General features: G+C 41.1%; 3 protein-coding genes across 4 annotated transcripts; 1 reads left to right on the forward strand and 2 right to left on the reverse strand.

Annotated features, from left to right (window-relative positions):
* Positions 1-5,619: 5,619 nt before the first annotated feature.
* Positions 5,620-8,829, reverse strand: LOC306897144 (GTPase IMAP family member 9-like). The gene is made up of 4 exons (XM_079461649.1): positions 8,742-8,829; positions 7,193-7,319; positions 6,989-7,025; positions 5,620-6,836 (listed from the first exon to the last, which is right to left on the reverse strand). The coding sequence occupies exons 2-4, from the start codon at positions 7,235-7,237 to the stop codon at positions 6,001-6,003; spliced, it is 918 nt and encodes a 305-aa protein (XP_079317775.1). The 5' UTR covers positions 7,238-7,319; positions 8,742-8,829; the 3' UTR covers positions 5,620-6,000.
* Positions 8,830-9,397: 568 nt separating this feature from the next.
* Positions 9,398-18,449, forward strand: zfp91 (ZFP91 zinc finger protein, atypical E3 ubiquitin ligase). 2 transcript variants are annotated; one of them, XM_079462120.1, is made up of 12 exons: positions 9,398-10,181; positions 10,429-10,463; positions 10,547-10,648; positions 10,733-10,769; positions 14,559-14,675; positions 14,909-14,986; positions 15,109-15,288; positions 15,379-15,429; positions 15,595-15,673; positions 15,758-15,872; positions 16,079-16,178; positions 16,638-18,449. In XM_079462120.1, exons 1-12 carry the CDS (start codon positions 9,805-9,807, stop codon positions 17,626-17,628), a joined length of 2,262 nt encoding a protein of 753 aa, XP_079318246.1. In that variant the 5' UTR covers positions 9,398-9,804; the 3' UTR covers positions 17,629-18,449. The 2 variants fall into 2 exon arrangements, with proteins under 2 accessions (XP_079318246.1, XP_079318247.1); XM_079462121.1 differs by having other exon boundaries at positions 9,452-10,181; positions 14,912-14,986.
* LOC306897400 (uncharacterized protein) lies at positions 18,305-19,730 on the reverse strand. Its single transcript, XM_079462122.1, has 2 exons — positions 19,575-19,730; positions 18,305-19,302 (listed from the first exon to the last, which is right to left on the reverse strand). Exons 1-2 carry the CDS (start codon positions 19,646-19,648, stop codon positions 18,666-18,668), a joined length of 711 nt encoding a protein of 236 aa, XP_079318248.1. The 5' UTR covers positions 19,649-19,730; the 3' UTR covers positions 18,305-18,665.
* Between the last annotated feature and the right edge of the window lie 757 nt (positions 19,731-20,487).

A 20,487-nucleotide genomic window follows, 5' to 3' on the forward strand; every position in this document is an offset into this window, starting at 1 on the left:
ACTGACGATGAAGACTGGTTGACGATGAAGACTGGTTGACGATGAAGACTGGTTGACGATGAAGACTGGTTGACGATGAAGACTGGTTGACGATGACGACTGGTTGACGATGACGACTGGTTGACGATGACGACTGGTTGACGATGACGACTGGTTGACGATGAAGACTGGTTGACGATGAAGACTGGTTGACGATGACGACTGGTTGACGATGAAGACTGGTTGACGATGAAGACTGGTTGACGATGAAGACTGGTTGACGATGAAGACTGGTTGACGATGAAGACTGGTTGACGATGAAGACTGGTTGACGAGGAGGATCTAGACGAGGAGGATCCAGGTGGTGACGATTAGAATTCGGGTGATGACGAACGAGTGGGCGGAGTGAAGGGAAGAAGAGGCGTGGTTACCGGGGGAATCCTGACAATAACAGCTCATGTTGGAAATGAAACAAAAAGAAAAATGCATATCTGTGATTTCTGTTCTTTGATCAAAAGCTGCTAAAGACTTTTATCATACCTGAATTCCTATTGCAACAGCAACACCAATGACACCAAGTGCTAATATAGCTGAGGACGAGACCCAAGATTTTGATGTTGGTTGTAACACTCACCAGCTGGAGTGCCCTTGAGAACCACCAGAGGGCACTCCACATCAGACCATCATCACTCAATCACAAACTATTTCCCATAACTCACTGCCGGACTCATCATCACTGATTACATTCATCTGTGTCTCATCACCCTGTTAGTCTCACCCTGTATATACCATGTTCACTTATTCACACACTGCGAAGACATGTAGAGTTAATACTGCATTTCTGATCATTCCCTCGTTCCTTGTGTTTTGGATTTCTTGCCTCTTGTCCCCTGATTTCTCTTTTGCCTCTTTTGCCTCTTTTGCCTGCCTGCCTGCCTGCCTGCCTGTTTGTTTGTTTGGACTGCCTGTCTGTGTATGACCCTTGCCTGTTATTTGGATTACGCCTTTGGTTGCCCTCTAAAAAAAGCTGCATCTGGATCTCACCTTCATGTCTCGGAACAGTTCATAACAAGGGTGAGGGTTGATTAGTATTTACTTCCGCTCTGTCGCCTGGTGAAACCGCGTGTAGTTTCGTTCCTTCGTTCGTTCTCGGGCTAGTTTAATTTGTTTGCTTTGTGTGCGCGTGTCACCTGAGGGCGGGGCCTGTTGAAATGAAGTAATTAGACGCGTTTTTAAAAAGCGTCTACCCACCGCGGCAGCGGTCGCGTGCAGCCCTCATCGCGTGAAGACCGAAGAGAGTAAAGACATCGACTCTACCTGCGCGTGACTCCACCGAGCGGGGACACCGACAGGGCACTTGAGTATTGCACTTATTTTTGTACCTATTTTGTTTTGTGTTAACACTTGCACTTTTTGTCTAACTTGTTTGCACTAACACTTCATCCTTTATTGTTATCTTTAATGTTTCTCACTATTTTCTTTCTGCTTCTCTTAAATATGTGCTTTAAAATCCTTTCTGTTATCACAACACGTAAATCATCTGCCCCATGCCGACGGCGACGCAATGCTAATAATCTTCACAATGTATCACTGCTAGCAACTGGCCCTTCTACTTTCCCGATAGGATTGTGGAACTGCCAATCTGCTGTGAACAAAGCTGATTTCATTACAGCTTTTGTTAAACATTCTGGTCTTTCCATTGTAGCACTTACAGAAACATGGATCAAACCAGAGGACTCTGCCACTCCTGCTGCCCTCTCCCATAACCACACTTTCTCCCACAGCCCTCGCATCACAGGAAGGGGTGGAGGCACCGGTCTACTCATCCCCAAAGACTGGAAATTCAATCAGCTAACACCCATGTGTGACAACAGCTCCTTCGAGTTTCATGCTGTTACTATCACCCACCCTGTTAAAAGTCATTTTGTAGTTATATATCGTCCCCCAGGTCAGCTTGGACATTTCTTGGAGGAGCTGGATGTGCTTCTTTCATCCTTCCCTGAGGATGGTACTCCCCTGGTGGTACTAGGTGACTTCAACATCCACATTGGAAAGCCACAGGCTGCTGACTTCGTCAACCTGACCGCATCATTTCTCCTCGAGCAGGTTTCCACATCAGCAACCCACAAGTCTGGAAACCATCTAGATCTGATCTTCACAAGGTACTGCTCCACTCATCACTCTCAGGTCACCCAGCTGCACACGTCTGATCACTTCTTCGTCACCCTCGACCTCGACCTCACTGCTCTGAATATTGCAGATGTCCTACCGATGGTCACCTTCCGGCGCAACCTGCGGTCTCTCCCTCCCTCCTGTTTTTCCTCTGCTGTCTTCTCTGCACTCCCCCCCTCTGATGAGCTCTCTCTTTTGAATACAGACAATGCCACAGACACTCTGTGTTCCACGCTATCATCCTGCTTGGACAACCTATGCCCTCTTACATCTGGACCAGCCCGTGCATCCCCGTCGGCTCCCTGGTTATCGGATGTACTGCGTGAGCATCGCGCCAGCCTCCGGTCAGCTGAGAGAAAATGGCGCAAGTCAAAAGACCCTGCAGACCTCTCTCTCTACCAATCTCTTCTCTCTTCTTTCTCTGTAGATGTCACTTCTGCAAAAACAGATTACTACCACTCGAGGATCTGCAACTCTCCGGACTCTCGAACGCTCTTCAAAACCTTCTCTGCTCTCCTCTGTCTGCCTGCTCCCGCACCTTCATCGGAGTTAACAGCGGCTGATTTTGCAACGTTCTTCGTAAAGAAAACTACTGCCATCAGCTGCCAGTTCTCTACGCCACCACCTGTCGAACCCGCCCATATCCCTGACACGTGTGTGCTCCCCGCCTTTTCTCCTCTGTCTGAAGCTGATGTCTCCAAGGTCATTGGCTCCAACCACCCTACCACATGCCCACTGGATCCCATCCCCACCCATCTCCTCCAGGCCATCTCTCCAACGGTTGTGCCTGCTCTGACCCACATCATCAACTCTTCGCTCACCACTGGGACATTTCCCACAGCGTTCAAAGAGGCCCGCATCACACCGCTTCTAAAGAAACTCACCCTGGACCCTACACTGCTAGAAAACTACAGGCCTGTCTCCCTTCTTCCCTTCATCGCCAAAGCCCTGGAGCGAGTTGTGTTCAACCAGCTCTCCTCCTTTCTCATGGAAAACAACCTCCTGGACAGCAATCAGTCTGGGTTCAAGACCGGTCATTCCACAGAGACTGCACTGCTCTCAGTCATCGAAGCCCTGAGACTGGCAAAAGCTTCATCCATGTCATCTGTGCTCATCCTGCTGGATCTGTCTGCTGCCTTTGACACTGTCAATCATCACATCCTCCTGGCTTCTCTCAGTGCTATGGGTGTCTCTATAATGGCGTTGCAATGGTTTGAGTCCTACCTCTCGGGTAGGTCATTCATAGGATCCTGGAGAGAGGAGGTCTCCGCGTCCCAACAGCTGAACACGGGGGTGCCGCAGGGCTCAGTGCCTGGACCGCTACTCTTCTCCATTTACATGACATCCCTCGGCTCGGTCATTCAGAAGCATGGCTTCTCCTATCACTGCTATGCCGACGACACACAACTCTACTTGTCATTTCAACCGGACGATCCGACGGTCGCTGCTCGCATCGCGGCATGCCTGAGTGACATCTCGCTTTGGATGAAGGATCATCACCTGCAGCTAAACCTTGCAAAAACGGAACTGCTTGTGATCCCGGCCAACCCAAAGATTCACCACAACCTTGCCATTCAACTAGGCCCATCAACGATTACACCGTCCAGCACAGCCAGAAACCTGGGAGTGGTAATCGATGATCGGCTCAACCTCACAAGTCATGTTGCCAGCACCACCCGGTCCTGTAGATTCATCCTCTACAACATCAGGAAAATTAGACCTTTCCTATCGGAGCACTCTACGCAAGTCCTAGTCCAGGCTCTTGTCCTGTCCAAACTGGATTATTGCAATGCGCTTCTGGCTGGACTTCCTGCTTGCACAATCAAACCTCTCCAGATGATCCAGAATGCGGCGGCAAGAGTGGTCTTCAATGAACCGAAGAGAGCGCATGTAACTCCGCTCTTCATCAGGTTACACTGGCTCCCTGTTGCCGCCCGCATAAAGTTCAAAGCTATGCTCCTGGCCTACAAGACCAACACCGGATCTGCACCATCGTATCTCCACTTGCTAATGCAGATCTATGTTCCTGGCAGATCGCTGCGGTCTGCAAAGGAACAACGACTAGTGGTACCATCCCAAAAAGGAAAAAAGTTACTCTCCCGTACCTTCTCTGGATCTGTTCCACATTGGTGGAATGATCTACCAGCTGCTACAAGATCAGCAGACTCGGTTGCCATCTTTAAAAAACGCTTAAAAACGCATCTCTTCCGTCAACACGTCTCTGATTGATTTTTTCCTAATTCTCTTCCCTTTCCTTCTTTAAAAAAAAAATAAAAAAATTCGTTACTAACCTCACTATTCTTAGCTTTTTATACTGTGCTAGGCTTTAATAGACTAGTTTGATGCACTTATGTATTTTGTTGCCTATGTTGTTATAATTGCTTCCAATGTTTCCTCATCTGTAAGTCGCTTTGGATAAAAGCGTCTGCTAAATGACTAAATGTAATGTAAAATGTTGTCCTGGAGAATTTTTAGTTTCCTCCATAACTATCAAGAAAATAAGGTTTGGGAACTGTTAAGGAGATTAAAAAAAGATGTGTGTGTAAAATACTGCTGTGGCTAATCTCTATAAAGAAGCCATTTTAGATATAATACATGAACAGGGTGAAAAATGCATCTCACTTTTTGATGTGGAGCAAATAAATGTTGATTCAAGGTACTGTCATGTAGAGTTCCGTTTGCATTAAGAGATCACACCCCTCTGTTAAAATATTGAACCACTGCACACTTGCAAGACTTGTTTCCGTCACGTAATGTTCTATTGTGTAAATCATCTCAGGTAGCACTGCACATAGGCAATTTTTTCACCTCAACACCTGATATGCACTCATTCAGTTATAAGCAGCTATAACCTTAAAGCTGCCATAACACACGCAGTTTCTGCCAATCTCAAATTAATCTTGAGTACCTATAGAGTGCATACTTTGTATCTTCAAAGAGTCTTTGGTTTGATCACATTTATAAAAGATAGATACAGCTGTACGTATATTTCCGGAAAAAATATGACGTCCTGTAGTGTGTGGGGGGGAGGAACTAACTCAGGAGCACACAATAGCCTGCCCTACATCATTGCATTATCCCTGCATAACTATTGATTCACTATAAGTTTGTGTGGTGTACCTCATGCACCATATGACCCACAGGCCCACAGCTCAGGTAATTTTGACGCAGTTCAGACCACCTGAATGGTAAGCAGGTCTCGATCGTAAATTGGCACGCGGGCGGGATCTTTCTTTCGCCTTGTCGTGCTTTTCCGGGAGAATTGCCCAATAAAAGGAATAGGATCCCTGTTACGAAACAGGGATCCAGACTCATAAAAAAACTTTCCGAAACAAGTTGGAGTGCAGGGGTATTTTTCACGCTCAGAAATACTGCGACATACGTCCAACACGTTTTTTGACAAGTTGACCATGTAAAGCATGAGAAGCCTACATGTTTAACATTGTAAATAAGTCAGAATGCATGACACACCGTTGCATCACATCTTTATTGGCAAAGCGGCCATCTAGTCATTTAAAATACGCTCCTTAAGGCAATTATTTTATAATATTTCAAAGATACCATTACCTTTTTAGATTTACAATTTTAGATTACACTTATTTACCCGTATGTGCCCGAAGAATATTTTCCTTGACTCTTTTTCTTCTTAGTTTTATTAATACGGTGTTAATAGCTGAAGCATCTTATTTTGCATTTTAAAAGAAATAACCACATATTCTAGAGTAGACTATATTATATGCACAGAATTAACTATATCAAAGACATTCACAAAGTTAGCACCCTCAAGCATTAAAAATTGAAAAGCATCTTTTAGTAGCCAGACATTTTTATAGGCACATAAGAAGGTTGTCAAAAAAGTATATCTTTTAATATCATAGCCAAAGAAGTGAGCATTTTTAGTACAAATGGGAAGTTCATCTCAGCTTGCACTCTTGCCATCTGCTCAAATTCCTTATTTAACTTTTCTTTTGCTTTCTCAAATGCCTCATCTTGAAATTTCACCATCAGAGCTTCAATTTCCTTCAGTCTTCGCTCCTCTGTCTCTTTCAGGATACGTTTCTTCTCTTCCTCAATTACTCTTTCCACCCTCTCCAGCATCTCACTGGTGTAATGCTGCCCACCGATTCCAGTCACCAATTTATCAATCTGTTCCAGCAACTGAATGACCTGATCTGGATTCTTATCTTTGTTGTTAAACACATGGTATCGTCCACTGCAGGTTTTTATGAAACTGAGCAGTTTAACACTGTTACGCACAAACTTGTGAATGTTTTTGTCTTCCAGTCGATCTCCATGACTGAACAGGGCCATGGTGTATGTGGAGGCTTCTGTACCAAATATTGCTTGGATGATTTTAACTGCTTCTGCCTCTTCATCTGTGAATCTGCCCAACTGAATCACAACTAAGAACACATGTGGACCAGGAGCAGAGAGAGGAATACAGCGTTTGATTCTGTCAATCACATCATCTGCACTCAAGCCGGTGTCAAACAAACCTGGAGAGTCGATGACAGACACTTGTCTTCCATTCACTATTGCATGAAATTTTTCACATTGTGCAGTCACAGAGGAGGAGATCTCGGATTTAAAAACATTTCGGCCCAGGATGGTGTTGCCTGTTGCACTTTTCCCCACCCCTGTTTTTCCAACCAGGAGAATCCGGAGCTCTTCATCTGGATTAAGGACTAAGCAAAAACAGCAACCCATTTTTATTTCTTTTTTTTTTGTCTTGTTTTAACTAGATGGTACAATCTGCCTTTTTAATAAACATCCTTTATTATATATCATGTATAACTGTAAATAACAACACATAAATAGATAAACAAACAGATTTTACCTATGTCATCCAACTCATGTTTTTCTTGTTTAAAAATCTAGAGGTACACAAAAATGGACAGTTATATATTTTTTAAATTGATATATTGTAGAAAATAACAAAATTACAATCAAAATCACATAAACTGTAAAGATTATCTGTTTAAATATATAAACAGACTTGTGAGGTTTTGTATGTTCTATCATTGTGAATTTTTATGCTTACCTGCATCCCTATTATTGCAATGGCGCCGACAATACAAGAAAGCATTTGTAGAGCAGTGGACAAAGATGGGACCCAAAACTTTGAGGCTTTTGGTGGTGGTCTTGGAGACTTTCAATGTTTTCCATTACTATTGAAAAGGGGGTGGTCAATAAACAATCATTATTGTATTTCTAGAAAAAATTACAATAATACATTGTAATATATTGGGGACAGAAAATTGAGATAGTCTGTCTGCGAAATGTTTGGAGCATCTTTTCTCTCTCCCACCAGTAAATGTATGAGATTCAAATGACAAAATGTAGTATAATATCTTATAACAAGAGAATTATGTGGGAAAGTATAAGGACGCCACCTTATAATGAATGTTTGACCACTTTAGTCGTTTCCGGGAGTACAAATCAAAATGCTATGCAACATTAAACCAAAATACTCATCACCCAATATTTATGTCATGGGTGTAGCGTAAGTGCACGACGAGTATATTCCACAAATAAGTATTTAATGAATACACAAAGCATACGAAAAAAAACCCAGGAACACAACCACGCGTAACAAAAGTCAAAACCGGACATTGTTTTCCCTATGTATTCAAGCCCTGTGTTCTCCTGAGTTCAAAGCAACTAATGAGATTATAATTGAAACACGGGTGAAACTGATCAACTATTAACAGAAAAGAAACTATAGGTCAAAGAGAACTGAACACAATGAAAACACAGATAGAGCCGTTACAATTAAGTTATTTTGGAACATAAAAAAATCATGCTTCCAAAATTTAACAAAATAGCATTAACAACTGGCATTGTAAATAATTTTGTTTCCATCTGTACTGCACTAGTTTCAGTAATTTTTCTGTTACAAAATAACTTATTAAGAAGAAGCATTATATGCTGTAGCATTAAGATATGTATGGTGAATTGCTCTGGCTTTCTTGGGCTATAGAATAGGCAAATTGGGTGAAATGTTCTAATGTTGGCAGTGCATATCGATTGACAGTTTCAGTTCTACATTAGCTTGGTTTTCCAGACAGGGATTATGTTAAGAAAGATAAAAATAACATTTCTGTGTCACAGAATTGAGACAATCAACACTGATATTTAGTAGACGATTTATCCAAAGCGACTTTAAAAAGAGTTCGGGGAGCAATAAGCGATATGTCATAATAAGCGTATATTATAAGCTACATTTATATAGATATATCAGTTTAAGTTGTTTTTGGTCAACACCTCTAACATTTAAATTAGTCTGGGAAGATAGGTTAAGACATGTCCGGGAAACCGCCCATAGCTTTAAATCCCAAGAAATAAGCAAATTCTCAGAACTAAGTAGCTCAGAACATATACACTTTTTTGTGTAGTTTTGCTTTATCTACTCAAAACTTGATAGCAAAATAATTAAAAAAAAAAGTTAGTAAATACTTTCACCAGTAGCTAGATAGAAAATATATTCATATTAAATTACATTATGATTTAAAATATACCAACACTTAACATTATATCAAATCAATAAAACAAACTAAAACCGTTATAGATGTAATACGTTTACAACGCACCTTTCGATGTAGAGCACGTTATAGATGGCTTGGGAAATGAATCTGCTTTTGATCAAAGAAATGAACCCCAATAATATCTCCGCGACACAGCTCCAAGAGTTTTCAGAGTGGGTAAACGTGGTGTACACTGCCATCTACAGGACCCTAACCTACGCGGCACTGTATAGAAGGCAAAACCATCCAAATGGGGGACTTAACGTATAAGCACGTTTTGTTCTGTCATTCACTTTCTCGGAATTTTAGGTTTACTATTTTGTCGACTTATCTTGTCCAGTCAGAGAATTTATAAACTGTATGCATTTTGCAGGCACAGTTTTCTCCACGGTGACTATAATATATTTATTCTATACGTTTATTAAGTAAACGTTTATTGTAAGCCCTGGATATTGAAACCATGCATTTGCGTTGCATTGCAAAAAATTCTCAATATTATGAATACTTTAATATTGTTATTGTTTGAGTTATGGAAAGTTTTATTGTCTTTAATAAATACCATGCTCCGTGTTTTTATGCATGTTGAACGAACGATGCAAAAATGACAACAATGCGCCTTTCTGGCAAGGGTTTGCGTTTCTCAAACTTCAAGCGTGTCTGGAATGGCATATGCGTGTTTGTGTGGCACGGAAGAGATGTTGTAGATCATTGGAAACTGTCACACGTACAGCCGCAGCGCTGTGTGTCGCTGTCGAGTGCGTCTGCAGCTTTTTCTCGACTTAAAGGAGACGCAACAAAGAGCGATAATCAGCCATCTCAGTTGGCTGTGCTAACAGCGCGTTTTACTATAGCTTTAAGAGCTTAAAATGGGCTCTGGGTCTTTAAAATGAATTTTGCACAGTTATTAGAGGAATGACAGACTAAGTTTTCAATTTCAATGACTTTAATTTTTGCCTCAGATTTGCAAACGCGTCCACAGAAACATGTTTGACAGTCGGATCGGGGCCGTTAGCCACCCAACATTTTCCATATTTTGTACATCGCGTTCATTTCAAGCTTCATTTTAATTCGTTGAGAATTAGAAAGTCGTCCAAAAGCAAGGCTCTGAGAGACCACAGCGTCTGCGGTGATGGAGCCGCAACTCTCGAGCAACAAAGAGGAGGTGGATATTGAGACGGCCGTGGAGACATCCGCGGAGCAGAGTACGGCATCCACCCCGTGCAAGACGGTAAGAGAACGAGGGGACGGATGCTTGAATACCGAAGGGACCTGCTCGCCCGAAGCAAACGGAGCGGCGACGAGCGTGGCAGCATCTGGACGGGTTTTACGGGACAGGTCGATGCGAGCGCTCCCTTCGTGGAGGCAAAGCGATCTAGGAGAGGACCGGGCTGAAGGGACCCGCGATGCAGCAGCCAATCGCCGGAGGAAAGCGATCTATCCGCGGCGCAGGAGGAGCGCGGCAGCCTCTGCGGGTCCATCGGACACTGACTACGGTCAGCCGGATGAGTACGTGCGACTTCTGACTCCATTAAATACTGTAATGTCATAGCAAAACAACGAGGCCTCGCGTTTGAAAATTCCTTTCATTGTCAATAATAACATTGTATGTGATTACACGTTTATCGTTGAAGTTTTGTTTACGTTTGCACTCCCAAAGTTGTTTGTGAGCGAGCAGTAAAATCACCTCAACGAGAGCGCGCACTGTCACTTCAAATGATAAATAACCCTTATTCTTCTGTCCGTCCTGTGACAGGTGTGAAGAAAGCAAGGATGGGCTTGTCATTCGAGGTAGTGTTAATGTTGTATTATTTTTATTTCGCTTGTAAAGAGAACGTTATCTGAATGTGCTTCGTGTCATTGTTGAATCGCAGCATCCCGCGGGAGACGAGCGCAGGTGCGATCAGGAGCGCGCACCTGTCGAGGGCCACCGAGGACTGTGTTCAAAGTTGAACCAGAAACAGACAGCGATTATGGTATGACGATACGTTTCTTAATAAAACAGTTCAATACACGACTGAGAAATAAATGTAATGAGAGCGAATTTCTTTTTCCTTCAGCGGAGGCCAACAAGTCGCCTGAGAATACAGGAACAAGGTAATAACAGTGGATGACATTTGGACATCTGTTTTAATCGATCGTGCTTTATTCTATGCGGAACCGGCCCAGTCCCCCGTCAGAGAGAAACAAAAAAAGACCCGCTAATCCGTGTTCACAGATTTACAATTCGTTACCTTATTATAAAAATACTCACAGATTTTGAAACCGTTCCCTCGGTTTACCATATCGTGCACGCGGATTAATAAACCGTACCCATGACCAGTCCCGCCCCAGATATGAGATGAAAGGTGGGCAGGTGATTTTCCAGGTGAAATTAAACATACACACTTTATTTTGTTTAACATGTCTATTTTAGTGCCGTCAGTCGATTCAAAAAATAACTCACTAATCACACACAGCTTTTATGTTTTTAAATATACTTTTACATTCTAATAATTTCACATTTCATCTCCAAACGAATGTAGAAACAACACATAAAACACTAACCGCATCATTTTATGAATGAAAGCCAACATTCGAATATTGTTGGCTTTGGAACTGATGTCTTTATTAATATATTTTCTACTAATCAAACCCATTATAATAAGTGTGCTGTTCCTACCTGTTAGACTGTAAATATACAGAAAATAAAGTTGAAAACACATGAAACACGGAAGAATCTATTTTATTTTGTTCTTTGATTAACTTTAGTGACATGAGTCACATCAGCACATTTAAGAATGCTGCTCCTTTAAGAGCTGCCGCTTTAAGCAGGTCTAATGCGCTTCCTATTTTCACTACTAACATTGATATGTATAAGGGAATGAGCTAAGACTTTCTCACAAAAAAAGGGAAAACGGATAAGAAAAATATCCGGAGCTGACTTGAAAATAGCATTCATTTCATGATTGGCTGTTTCACGAGTTCGCCTTAGCAAATAATTAAATAGGCAGTAGTTTAGTTAAGTAGAGTAAGTATATGCATATTTGGCGTGCTGTCCAAGGAGAGGCCTCTGGTGTCGGTATTCTTTCACGAACCCTGAGCATTCCCCCTCTGTTCGGGGCGAGGGCTCCGATCTCGATGTTTTGCCCGAGCCCGGAGCACTTCCCCCAAAAAATGCAACTAGGGCAGAACAGCAGCCAAGGCTGGGTGTTACATGCCCCCAAAATATAGCAGAGCTTGGTGGGAAATATAGGTAAAGGCCCCAGCTGGGTCGATGCTGTGTACTGCGGAAATGTAGAGTGAAGGGGGTAAGGCGATTTAACTATTTATAGGATTTGCTCTTCATTTGGTTGGACGGGAGACGTAATGGCTAATGGCTGGCAGCTGCGTAATGATTTGCACGTGCTCCTACCAAACTTTGTTAATAAAACATCATTATGTGATGTGGGGGCAGTGTGAACGCAGAGTCACTGAGAGAGAGTCTGCCCACGACATTTCAAATCTGTGCTCTCGGTTTTGTGAACTGTGCCCTCAGTTTTTGAAATCCATACCCACAAATTCATAAACCGTGTGTACGCTTTCACAATCCGTTCCCACAGTTTACTATAGCAAATTATTTGACCTAAAATGTTTAAAATAAATGAACATCTTAAATGGGAGTTATGTTAATGTTCATTAATGAAATGTCTGAATTAAAAATTTGTTAGTAAATGCGCATATCTATCTTCAATTAGTTAAAAAAATTAAAACATGCACATGCCAAAACAATGCACACAAGTCAATCCGCGTGAGCTCCACATTGTTCTTCAAAACTTTAGAAAATGAAAATAAGCTATGTGTATTTACCCGTTTTTGCTATGACATATACATATGTGCTGTTCCTTGCTATAAATGCAGTTTACATAATGTGATGCCCGCTGGGATAATACAATACAGTTTCCAATCTACTGTAAAGTTTTCACTCTTTCAAGTTTTCCTCTCATTAACACACTATACAGATGCTTACCTCAGAATATAGTGCTTCTCATCCATGAAGGCATAGTTTAGAAAACGATCCTGATGCTATTTTCATTTAGATTTAAAACATTTTGGCATTAGATGAACTCCAAGTCTTGCACAGAAGTGACAGAAAGTGCTTATCAGAGTCGATGGCAAAGAAAGAAAAATATTCCTTACTGATAAATAATGACCCAGCAGGAGATTGTGACATTTATTTGAGGTATTTATGCTTGGGTTGTCCCTTTGAATAATAACGTTTTTTAAACTTAACATGAAAGGGATGTTACAGATACATTTATTTTTATTAAGCAAATACATTTATTAAGACTAATAGAAAAGTGTAAAACAGAATTGATGCTAACCCAACCTTTATCAGAGTATTTCTTGATTTTCAATGTATTGGTAATATATGATAAATATTTGGGCACGGACATTTAATGTTGTAAAAGTGAACATTTTGTTGTATCACATGTGTTTTGACTATACGTTTATATGATTATTGTGCAATTCTATTTTTAAGACATCTAAATATTCACAAAATACTGTCAGAGGGGCCTTGTTGAATAATTTTTCCTTGGGCCCCCACTTAAAGGGGTGTTGTAATAGTGTGTAATGCATTCTTACTTCTTAACAATGTTAAACTTGCTGTCTTCTCATGATTAACATGGTCAACTTGTCAAAAAACAAGTTGGTCGTATTACGTAGTATTTCTGTGCTCGATACACTCCCCCAGTGTTCGTACAGGTTTCGGAAAGTTTTTTTCGAACATGAAAAATCGTTACGCAATATTTTGTCTTAGTCCCTTATTGGACAATTCTACCGGGAAAGAACGCGGGATGCCCACGCATACAAAAACATTACATTTATGCATTTGGCAGACGCTTTTATAATTTTTTATCATTATACTATATATGTCCCCTGGGATCACACCCACAACATTGGCATTGCTAGTGCCATGCTCTAACCACTGAGCTACAGGAAAGCTTTAAAGGGAATGACTTCTAGCCACAAAACCAACTGCACAGTGTTGATATGTGTGTGTCAGCAATCCCAACACCTTTTAGATGATTGATATTTATTAAGCTAAACCATATCAAATGTAAATATACCTGTGTTTCAATGTACAGTTAGTTTTGTGGCTATACTGTATGTCATTCCCTTTAAATGCTATTGAGCGTAAACATTGTTACATTGTGTATTAGCCCACACAGCAGTGAAACGCATAACAATATTTGCATATGATTTTTATCTTAATAAATATCAATATTCTCAAATGTGTGCATTATTATAGCTGACATGCGCATGAACATTGTACAGTTTGTTTCGTGGCTTTAAATGCTATTGAAGTTGGAAACTTAATTTTTAAGTTTAATGTGTATGTAACTTTAGAGACAAAATTCACGATTATTGAACGTTTTATGTCAATCCACCTTTATGCCGCGGCAATAAACACATGTTTTATCTGTGCTGTAAACGCGCCATGCGTGTGTGTAAATAGATTTAGACAATTTATAATCTAAAATAAAACAGTGTACAAATAATGTTCCTGCAGGAGCTTTAATTCCGCGAGGACAGTTTGCAAAACTGTGCGAACGGATTGGAAATTCATGGGTAAAGTTCCTTAATCCGAGAGCACGGTTTTGTGAATTGTGGGAACAGTTTTAGAATCGGTGAGTACTTCTTTTAAAACTGAGGGAACGAATTACAAAACTGTGGCCACGGATTTGTGGGTGTTGTTTTTTTCTCTTGATGGGTGACCAGAATTTTCAACTGAGTGTGGCATTTGTATGAAAAGAATCATGTAAACTAAATACATTTTGCTATTTAAATACAGAGAAAAGCTATACAGAATACTGCTAGTGTTTTGGTGTAACTGGTCCTGTGTTTGTTACTGCCATATTTTAGTGTTGAGAAAAAGGAAGATGAGAGCATAGATGATGATGATGATGATCTTATAGAAGAGGAAGAGGCTTCATATACGGATGACCCAAAAGATCGAAACTACTTCCCTCACACACAGAGGTAAAGCACATGCATGTAGCACTTTGTATCTGAGCATCACAACCTGTTGGAAGATAGATCAAGATATAATTGTATGTTGCATTCTTGAAGCACATGAAGTTATATAACAATTACAGTTAGGAGTCAATAATAAAGTTATTTACATAAACCATTGGCGGTATTATATCTAAACATTTAATGTGTCGTACATTAGACAATGACTGCTCATGACTTAATGCACTTTTTTTGTGTAGCAGTGGGGAGGAGGTTATCAGCAGTGAAGAAGATGTCCCTTTTAGAGACGACGTGAATGATCAGAGTTATGATCCTAAGTATGAGAGATGGATATTAGTTTTCTGTATGTTTTTGTGTTTCATCATTTAGCCTTTTTTATGTACATTCTTCTTTCTCCTACGCCCTCTCCATCTCTGTCCTCTAATGTTGTATTTGGCAGGGATCTTCCCAAGCTAAGGCGTAAACCAATTACTAGACATGAGCGGAAGGACAAGACAGTCATGATTGAGACTGAGGATGAAGAAGAGCACGACACCGAGATCAAAACTGAGGGAGGAGAGAGCACAGATGAGAGGATTGGTGTTGAACTTGCTGGGGAAGTTGCTGAACTGCCCAGGAAGTGAGTTAATGATGATGATGTTTTAACTGAACATACGATAAGCAAAGTTAATTTTCTCACAGACATGTTCTTACTTAAACCTTCCTTCAGGAGAGGGCGGAGAAGGAAAGATGACAAAACCCCACGTCTTCCAAAGAGAAGGTAACAAAGCTTCCCACATTAAATGCTAAAAATAGACAAACAATGATCGTTTGATGCTGATAATGTTTCTGTCTAACTAGGAATGTTCCTGGATATTAAAGATGCAAAACTGGATGAAATCATGAATGGTTTCAATATTAACCCTTGATTTGTTCCTCTGTACAGAAAAAAGCCTCCAGTTCAGTATGTGCGTTGTGAAATGGAGGGATGTGGTACAGTGCTGGCCCACCCACGCTACTTACAGGTACAAATGCAAGCATGTTGGTTCCAGACTGTCAAGAGACCGGAATTAAATATTAAACCTTTCTGATGTGTTTCTGTCCTGCAGCATCACATCAAATATCAACATCTGATGAAGAAGAAGTACGTTTGCCCTCACCCTTCATGTGGAAGACTCTTTCGGCTGCAGAAACAACTACTGCGCCATGCCAAGCACCACACAGGTACGGCAAACGTGTCTAGTTATGCACTTATTTACTTGATAGCTTAAAAGTTTCTTGTTTATTTGTTTAAGAAACTGCATGCCATATTCTTTATGCTTCTAAAACATGGTATAGATGTTTCATACATCAGTAAATACTTTTGTGTATAATATATGATGAAGTGTACATAAAATGTGTTTGATTGAGTGCCTTCTGTTAACATACAGATCAGAGAGACTACATCTGTGAGTTCTGTGCTCGCGCCTTTAAGAGCTCTCATAATCTGGCTGTGCATCGAATGATACACACTGGAGAGAAGCCACTACAGTAAGTTCAATCATATACATAAAATACATAAATCACATTTGTTCTCTAGTAAAGGGGTCTATGTACAATGTCAAGTTTTGTATCCACCTAAAGGGGATTTCTTTTGTGAGTAATGATTTTATAGTTGTACTCAATGATTGATAAATCTGAATTGAGTATTGTAGCTCAACTGTTAGAGCATTGCGTTAGCATTGTAAAAGGTTGTGGGTTTGATTCCTAGAAGACCCACTGACATACTTACATTTTTTACTTGAATGCACTGCAAGTCTGTTTGGATAAAAGCGTCTGCCAAGTGCATAAATGAGTTTTCCAGTGAGCTGTGTTATAAGTCACATGTTTATGAAACCATATAACCATAAACAATATGAATTTCTCTGCAGAATTCCAAATTAGGTTTTCGATAGTCTCCCCATTATTTCCAGCAGTATTTCTCTTCATTTCATCTTCTTCATGTTACAGGTGTGAGATATGTGGTTTTACCTGCCGTCAAAAGGCTTCCCTCAATTGGCACATGAAGAAGCACGACGCAGATGCAACATACCAGTTCTCTTGCAGCATCTGCGGCAAGAAGTTCGAGAAGAAGGACAGTGTGGTGGCTCACAAAGCCAAAAGCCACCCAGAGGTGCTCATCGCAGAAGCATTGGCAGCCAATGCTGGATCCCTCATCACCACTCCTGTAGGAGTCACCACACTGCTGGAAAGCTCCACAGGCCCTGCACAGACAGAGCAGGCGGTTTCTGAGGCGCAGGGGAGCTCTGTGGTGCAAGCCGGTCAGGTGGGCCCCACAACGCACATGGGTCCAGTGATGGTCATGGATCAGGACAACAACCTCCACGCCATGCAGGTACCAGTGACCCTGGCTTTACCGCCGACAGAGGAAGAAAACAGCGCTGCCTCGCAGCAGGCCTCTTCTCAAGCTCTCCAGATGCCGCTGCAGTTCGTGGCCGCACCTGTCTCACAGCAACAGCACCAAATTCACCAGCTCAAGCCCACCACGACCGTCACTCAGCACTCTACTTTGGTTCAGCAGTTACCCGCGCAGTCCTACAACCCTCAGCCTCAGATCGTCCACATGACCTTCAGAGCTCTTCCACAACAGCAGCTCCCAATGCTTTCGATCGCTCAGCAGCTGCCTTTTCAGACCACGCAACCACAACAGACCCAGGTGCTCACCAGACCCTCCAATCCTCCTATTTTTACCACCCATCACTCGCAAACTCTGTCCGCGACTTCCTCTGACTGCCGGAGCAATTTGGGATATGCCGCTAATCCTCCACCTGCTTCTCTTCAGTCTTCTACTGGGCCTTCGGAGACGAGACAAATCATTTGGGCAGGAGATGGGGTTAATTCTAATGGAAATGGGGCTGAGGGTTGGGAGGCTGGTGGTGAAGGGGAGGAGCAAAATATGGCAGACCGGTCAGACGGGCAGATACAGCGTGTACTGATATAATGAATGGAACTTGGAGAAAAATTAGATGACTTGTCTGTCACACTCCAGAACGATAGTTAAATATATAGTCATAAATATATTGTATGTAACCACATTAACTTTGGTAGGTTTGTAGAAATGTATGTATCAGAGAGGATTGTGTTCGAGTTGTTGTTATTGTTCATTTTGTATATAAACAGTAATAGTTCCCTCCAAACACATATGTATTGTGTTTTTGTGGCGATTTTTGTTTAGGGGTTTCCACAGACATCCACCAGATGGATGTCTTAACATTGTGCAGCATCTCCACTGTAATTAATTGAAATGTAACACCAAAAGATAAGGCTTTTAAAGACCCTGTGTCAAGTTAAGAATGATTAAACTTTCCACCTTTAATGTCAGTTTAACATTAAACCGGTCAGATTATTATGGAGGCAGGATGGCATCTTGATTGAGTATTAGTGCTCCTACCAATGTGTTTGTTCAATTACAATGCATTCTGTTTAATATTTTAATGCAATATTATGTTCTGCGTGTATAAATTCATCCCTCCCTGTTTTGTGCCATTGTTTGGTTTCAATGGCTACATAACAAATAACCAACGAGCAATAAGATGTGATGACTGAAGTGATATACTGTAGGTAAACTCAACAATGTTAGGTTTTAAGGTCTGTAATCCTATTGCATATCGCAAAAGCATTGTCCTTGTGATGTCCATCTCTTGCCACGTATTTAAATCATCAAGCAACACATGTATTCACATTTAGATTTATTGTCCCAAACTGTACAATTATATCTATTAAGATGAACTTCTATAAAAGAAGTTGAAAATGGTTTCAGACCTTGATCAATGCAGTTGTTCCTTGTATCTATTAAGATTTTTCACAAAGTTAAGTTTTAGTTCATTTACAATATTATTTACAAAGAATCTCACAGTTGCTGGCATTAACCACACTTCACTCTGTATGTCAAACAGTATCTTATGTAGAAATGGCTTCATTTCTGGTGATTACTAGTCATTCTGGCAAAGTCTTTTTGATTTTTGAGTGTTGTCTTTTTTAGGGATGCGAGAGCCTGGCGTACAGCTTGAGGGCTCGTTTCGGTGGAATGAGAGAATCATTAACTCCCACTTTCCTCTTTTTTCGTTGTTCAATGTTGTTACCGACATCTGTCCCCTTGTCAATATCACAAGCCCCCAGTGAGTCATCTTGTGTCCCAGCAACACCGGCAGTGGCATTGTCCTTTGGTTCGGTGTCAGAGGTCACTACCCGGTTACTCTGCAAATCACTGTCATGTGCAAACTTGCAGCTGCTTCCAAAGCGGCAACGGCCATTCTTTCTGTATGCCACACATATCCGTTTACCACCAATCTGGGTGGGGCGAGCTTGTACAGTAAGAGGTACGTGTTTCTGCAGGACATTCAGTCTCTCATCTGCCATATCTTTGAATGGGTTAGCAAATACACTGCTGCCTATCTGAGCTCCGCTGGAGCCTCCGAGCGGCGGAGGCGGGAGCTTGTGAGTGTGAGGGCGGACGGAAGGTGTCAGCAAGGGTTCAGGAGAGGAGTGAGCAATCTCCTCTCGTTCATCCTCATTCTCTGGACCAGATTCAGACTCACTGGAAGGTGATTCCGACTCCAATAAGAAATTACGGGTTCTCTTTTCCTCCACAGCATCATCTGCCTTTTTCAAGGGCCTGAGCAGATACATTTCAAGACTTGTGTTTAGAATGCATGTGTCCATTAAATGATATTTAATTACAACTGTGGAAAGAAACTATTCACAGCTTTCTGTCTTAATATTTAATTCAATGTATTTCAGTTTTTTCTTTTTACTTTTTGCATTGTTGCAAACCAGCAATACAACAAAATACATTTTAGCAGTAGTGACCAGCAGTTTTAAGTTAAGTTGAAAAGAAAACAGGAACATTATTGCATACATGGAAGAAATCATGTATAATAAACTTACAACTTCCGACTCTCCTCTCCCCTTTCCTCATCCTCTGACTCAGACGAGAGAACGTATCCTACAAGCGAGTTCATAACCACTGAAATACACTACAAAAGGAATAAACGCAAGAAAAACATGTCAACAAGACCTGCTGCTTTCTGTCCAACCGGAAGTAAGTGTTTCTTCTGTTTGTATTAACTGAACTGAGCACATGCGTAATGCTGCCGTCACGTGGCGCGGAGTGGTACTGTGAGGATAAAAGGCTAGCGCTTAGGAAGATGAACTATTTATTTTTCTACAAATAAATACGGTCAAAGCATGAATCCAAAGAAGAGAACCAATGAAGTTTGTGTAACAACATAGCCTACATCCTTATGTAAAATTCAAATGCAGAATTGCAAGAAAAATATAATTTGTCTCATTGCACGTGTGCTATTTTGAGGTTCTCTATAATGAGGTATTATTGTAAATCAGTCAGAATCAAGGACTGGAACTTGCAGTTTTAGAAAATTAATTAAAACAGATTATCGATGTTTGATTATTTATTTAAATGAAATGTATTTGTCCGTAGAGGACCAAGTAGGCTACTTTTTCTTCCAATCAAATCGAAAATGACATTGTTATTGAATAAGTCGTCTTTGTGTGTACGTTCGTGCACTTTTGTGCTTTTATCCCAATTGTTTAAATTGTGATTTAGTTAGGGATTACTAGTGTTAAAGGCGTCCGAAGTGTGAACTCTATGGTGTCACCAGGGCCCAGTTTTTCAAAAGTAATCCACTAGGATTTTGGATAACGGATTGGATCAAATCTTGAAAATGTGTTTTTCAAAAGAAAAAACTGATCACATAATCGGATTAGATCACGTAATCCAATCTTGGTTTTGATCCGGATCAAACCTTTAGTTTGGGTTTTCTGAACTTTTTTGTAGGAT

The sequence above is a fragment of the Barbatula barbatula genome (genome assembly GCF_947034865.1).
Source record: "Barbatula barbatula genome assembly, chromosome: 8".
In the NCBI taxonomy this organism is placed as follows: domain Eukaryota; kingdom Metazoa; phylum Chordata; class Actinopteri; order Cypriniformes; family Nemacheilidae; genus Barbatula; species Barbatula barbatula.

Coding starts and splice junctions, on each gene's coding strand:
- LOC306897144 (XM_079461649.1), bottom strand. CDS start 7,237: ATGCTTTCTTGTATTGTCGGCGCCATTGCAATAATAGGGATGCAG. Junction 7,026..7,192: donor TTGCAATAATAGGGATGCAG/GTAAGCATAAAA, acceptor GTGTACCTCTAG/ATTTTTAAACAAGAAAAACA. Junction 6,837..6,988: donor ACATGAGTTGGATGACATAG/GTAAAATCTGTT, acceptor GTTTTTGCTTAG/TCCTTAATCCAGATGAAGAG.
- LOC306897400 (XM_079462122.1), bottom strand. CDS start 19,648: ATGAACTCGCTTGTAGGATACGTTCTCTCGTCTGAGTCAGAGGATGAG. Junction 19,303..19,574: donor GGAGAGGAGAGTCGGAAGTT/GTAAGTTTATTA, acceptor GTATCTGCTCAG/GCCCTTGAAAAAGGCAGATG.
- zfp91 (XM_079462120.1), top strand. CDS start 9,805: ATGGAGCCGCAACTCTCGAGCAACAAAGAGGAGGTGGATATTGAGACG. Junction 10,182..10,428: donor GACTACGGTCAGCCGGATGA/GTACGTGCGACT, acceptor GTCCTGTGACAG/GTGTGAAGAAAGCAAGGATG. Junction 15,674..15,757: donor CCCACCCACGCTACTTACAG/GTACAAATGCAA, acceptor TCTGTCCTGCAG/CATCACATCAAATATCAACA.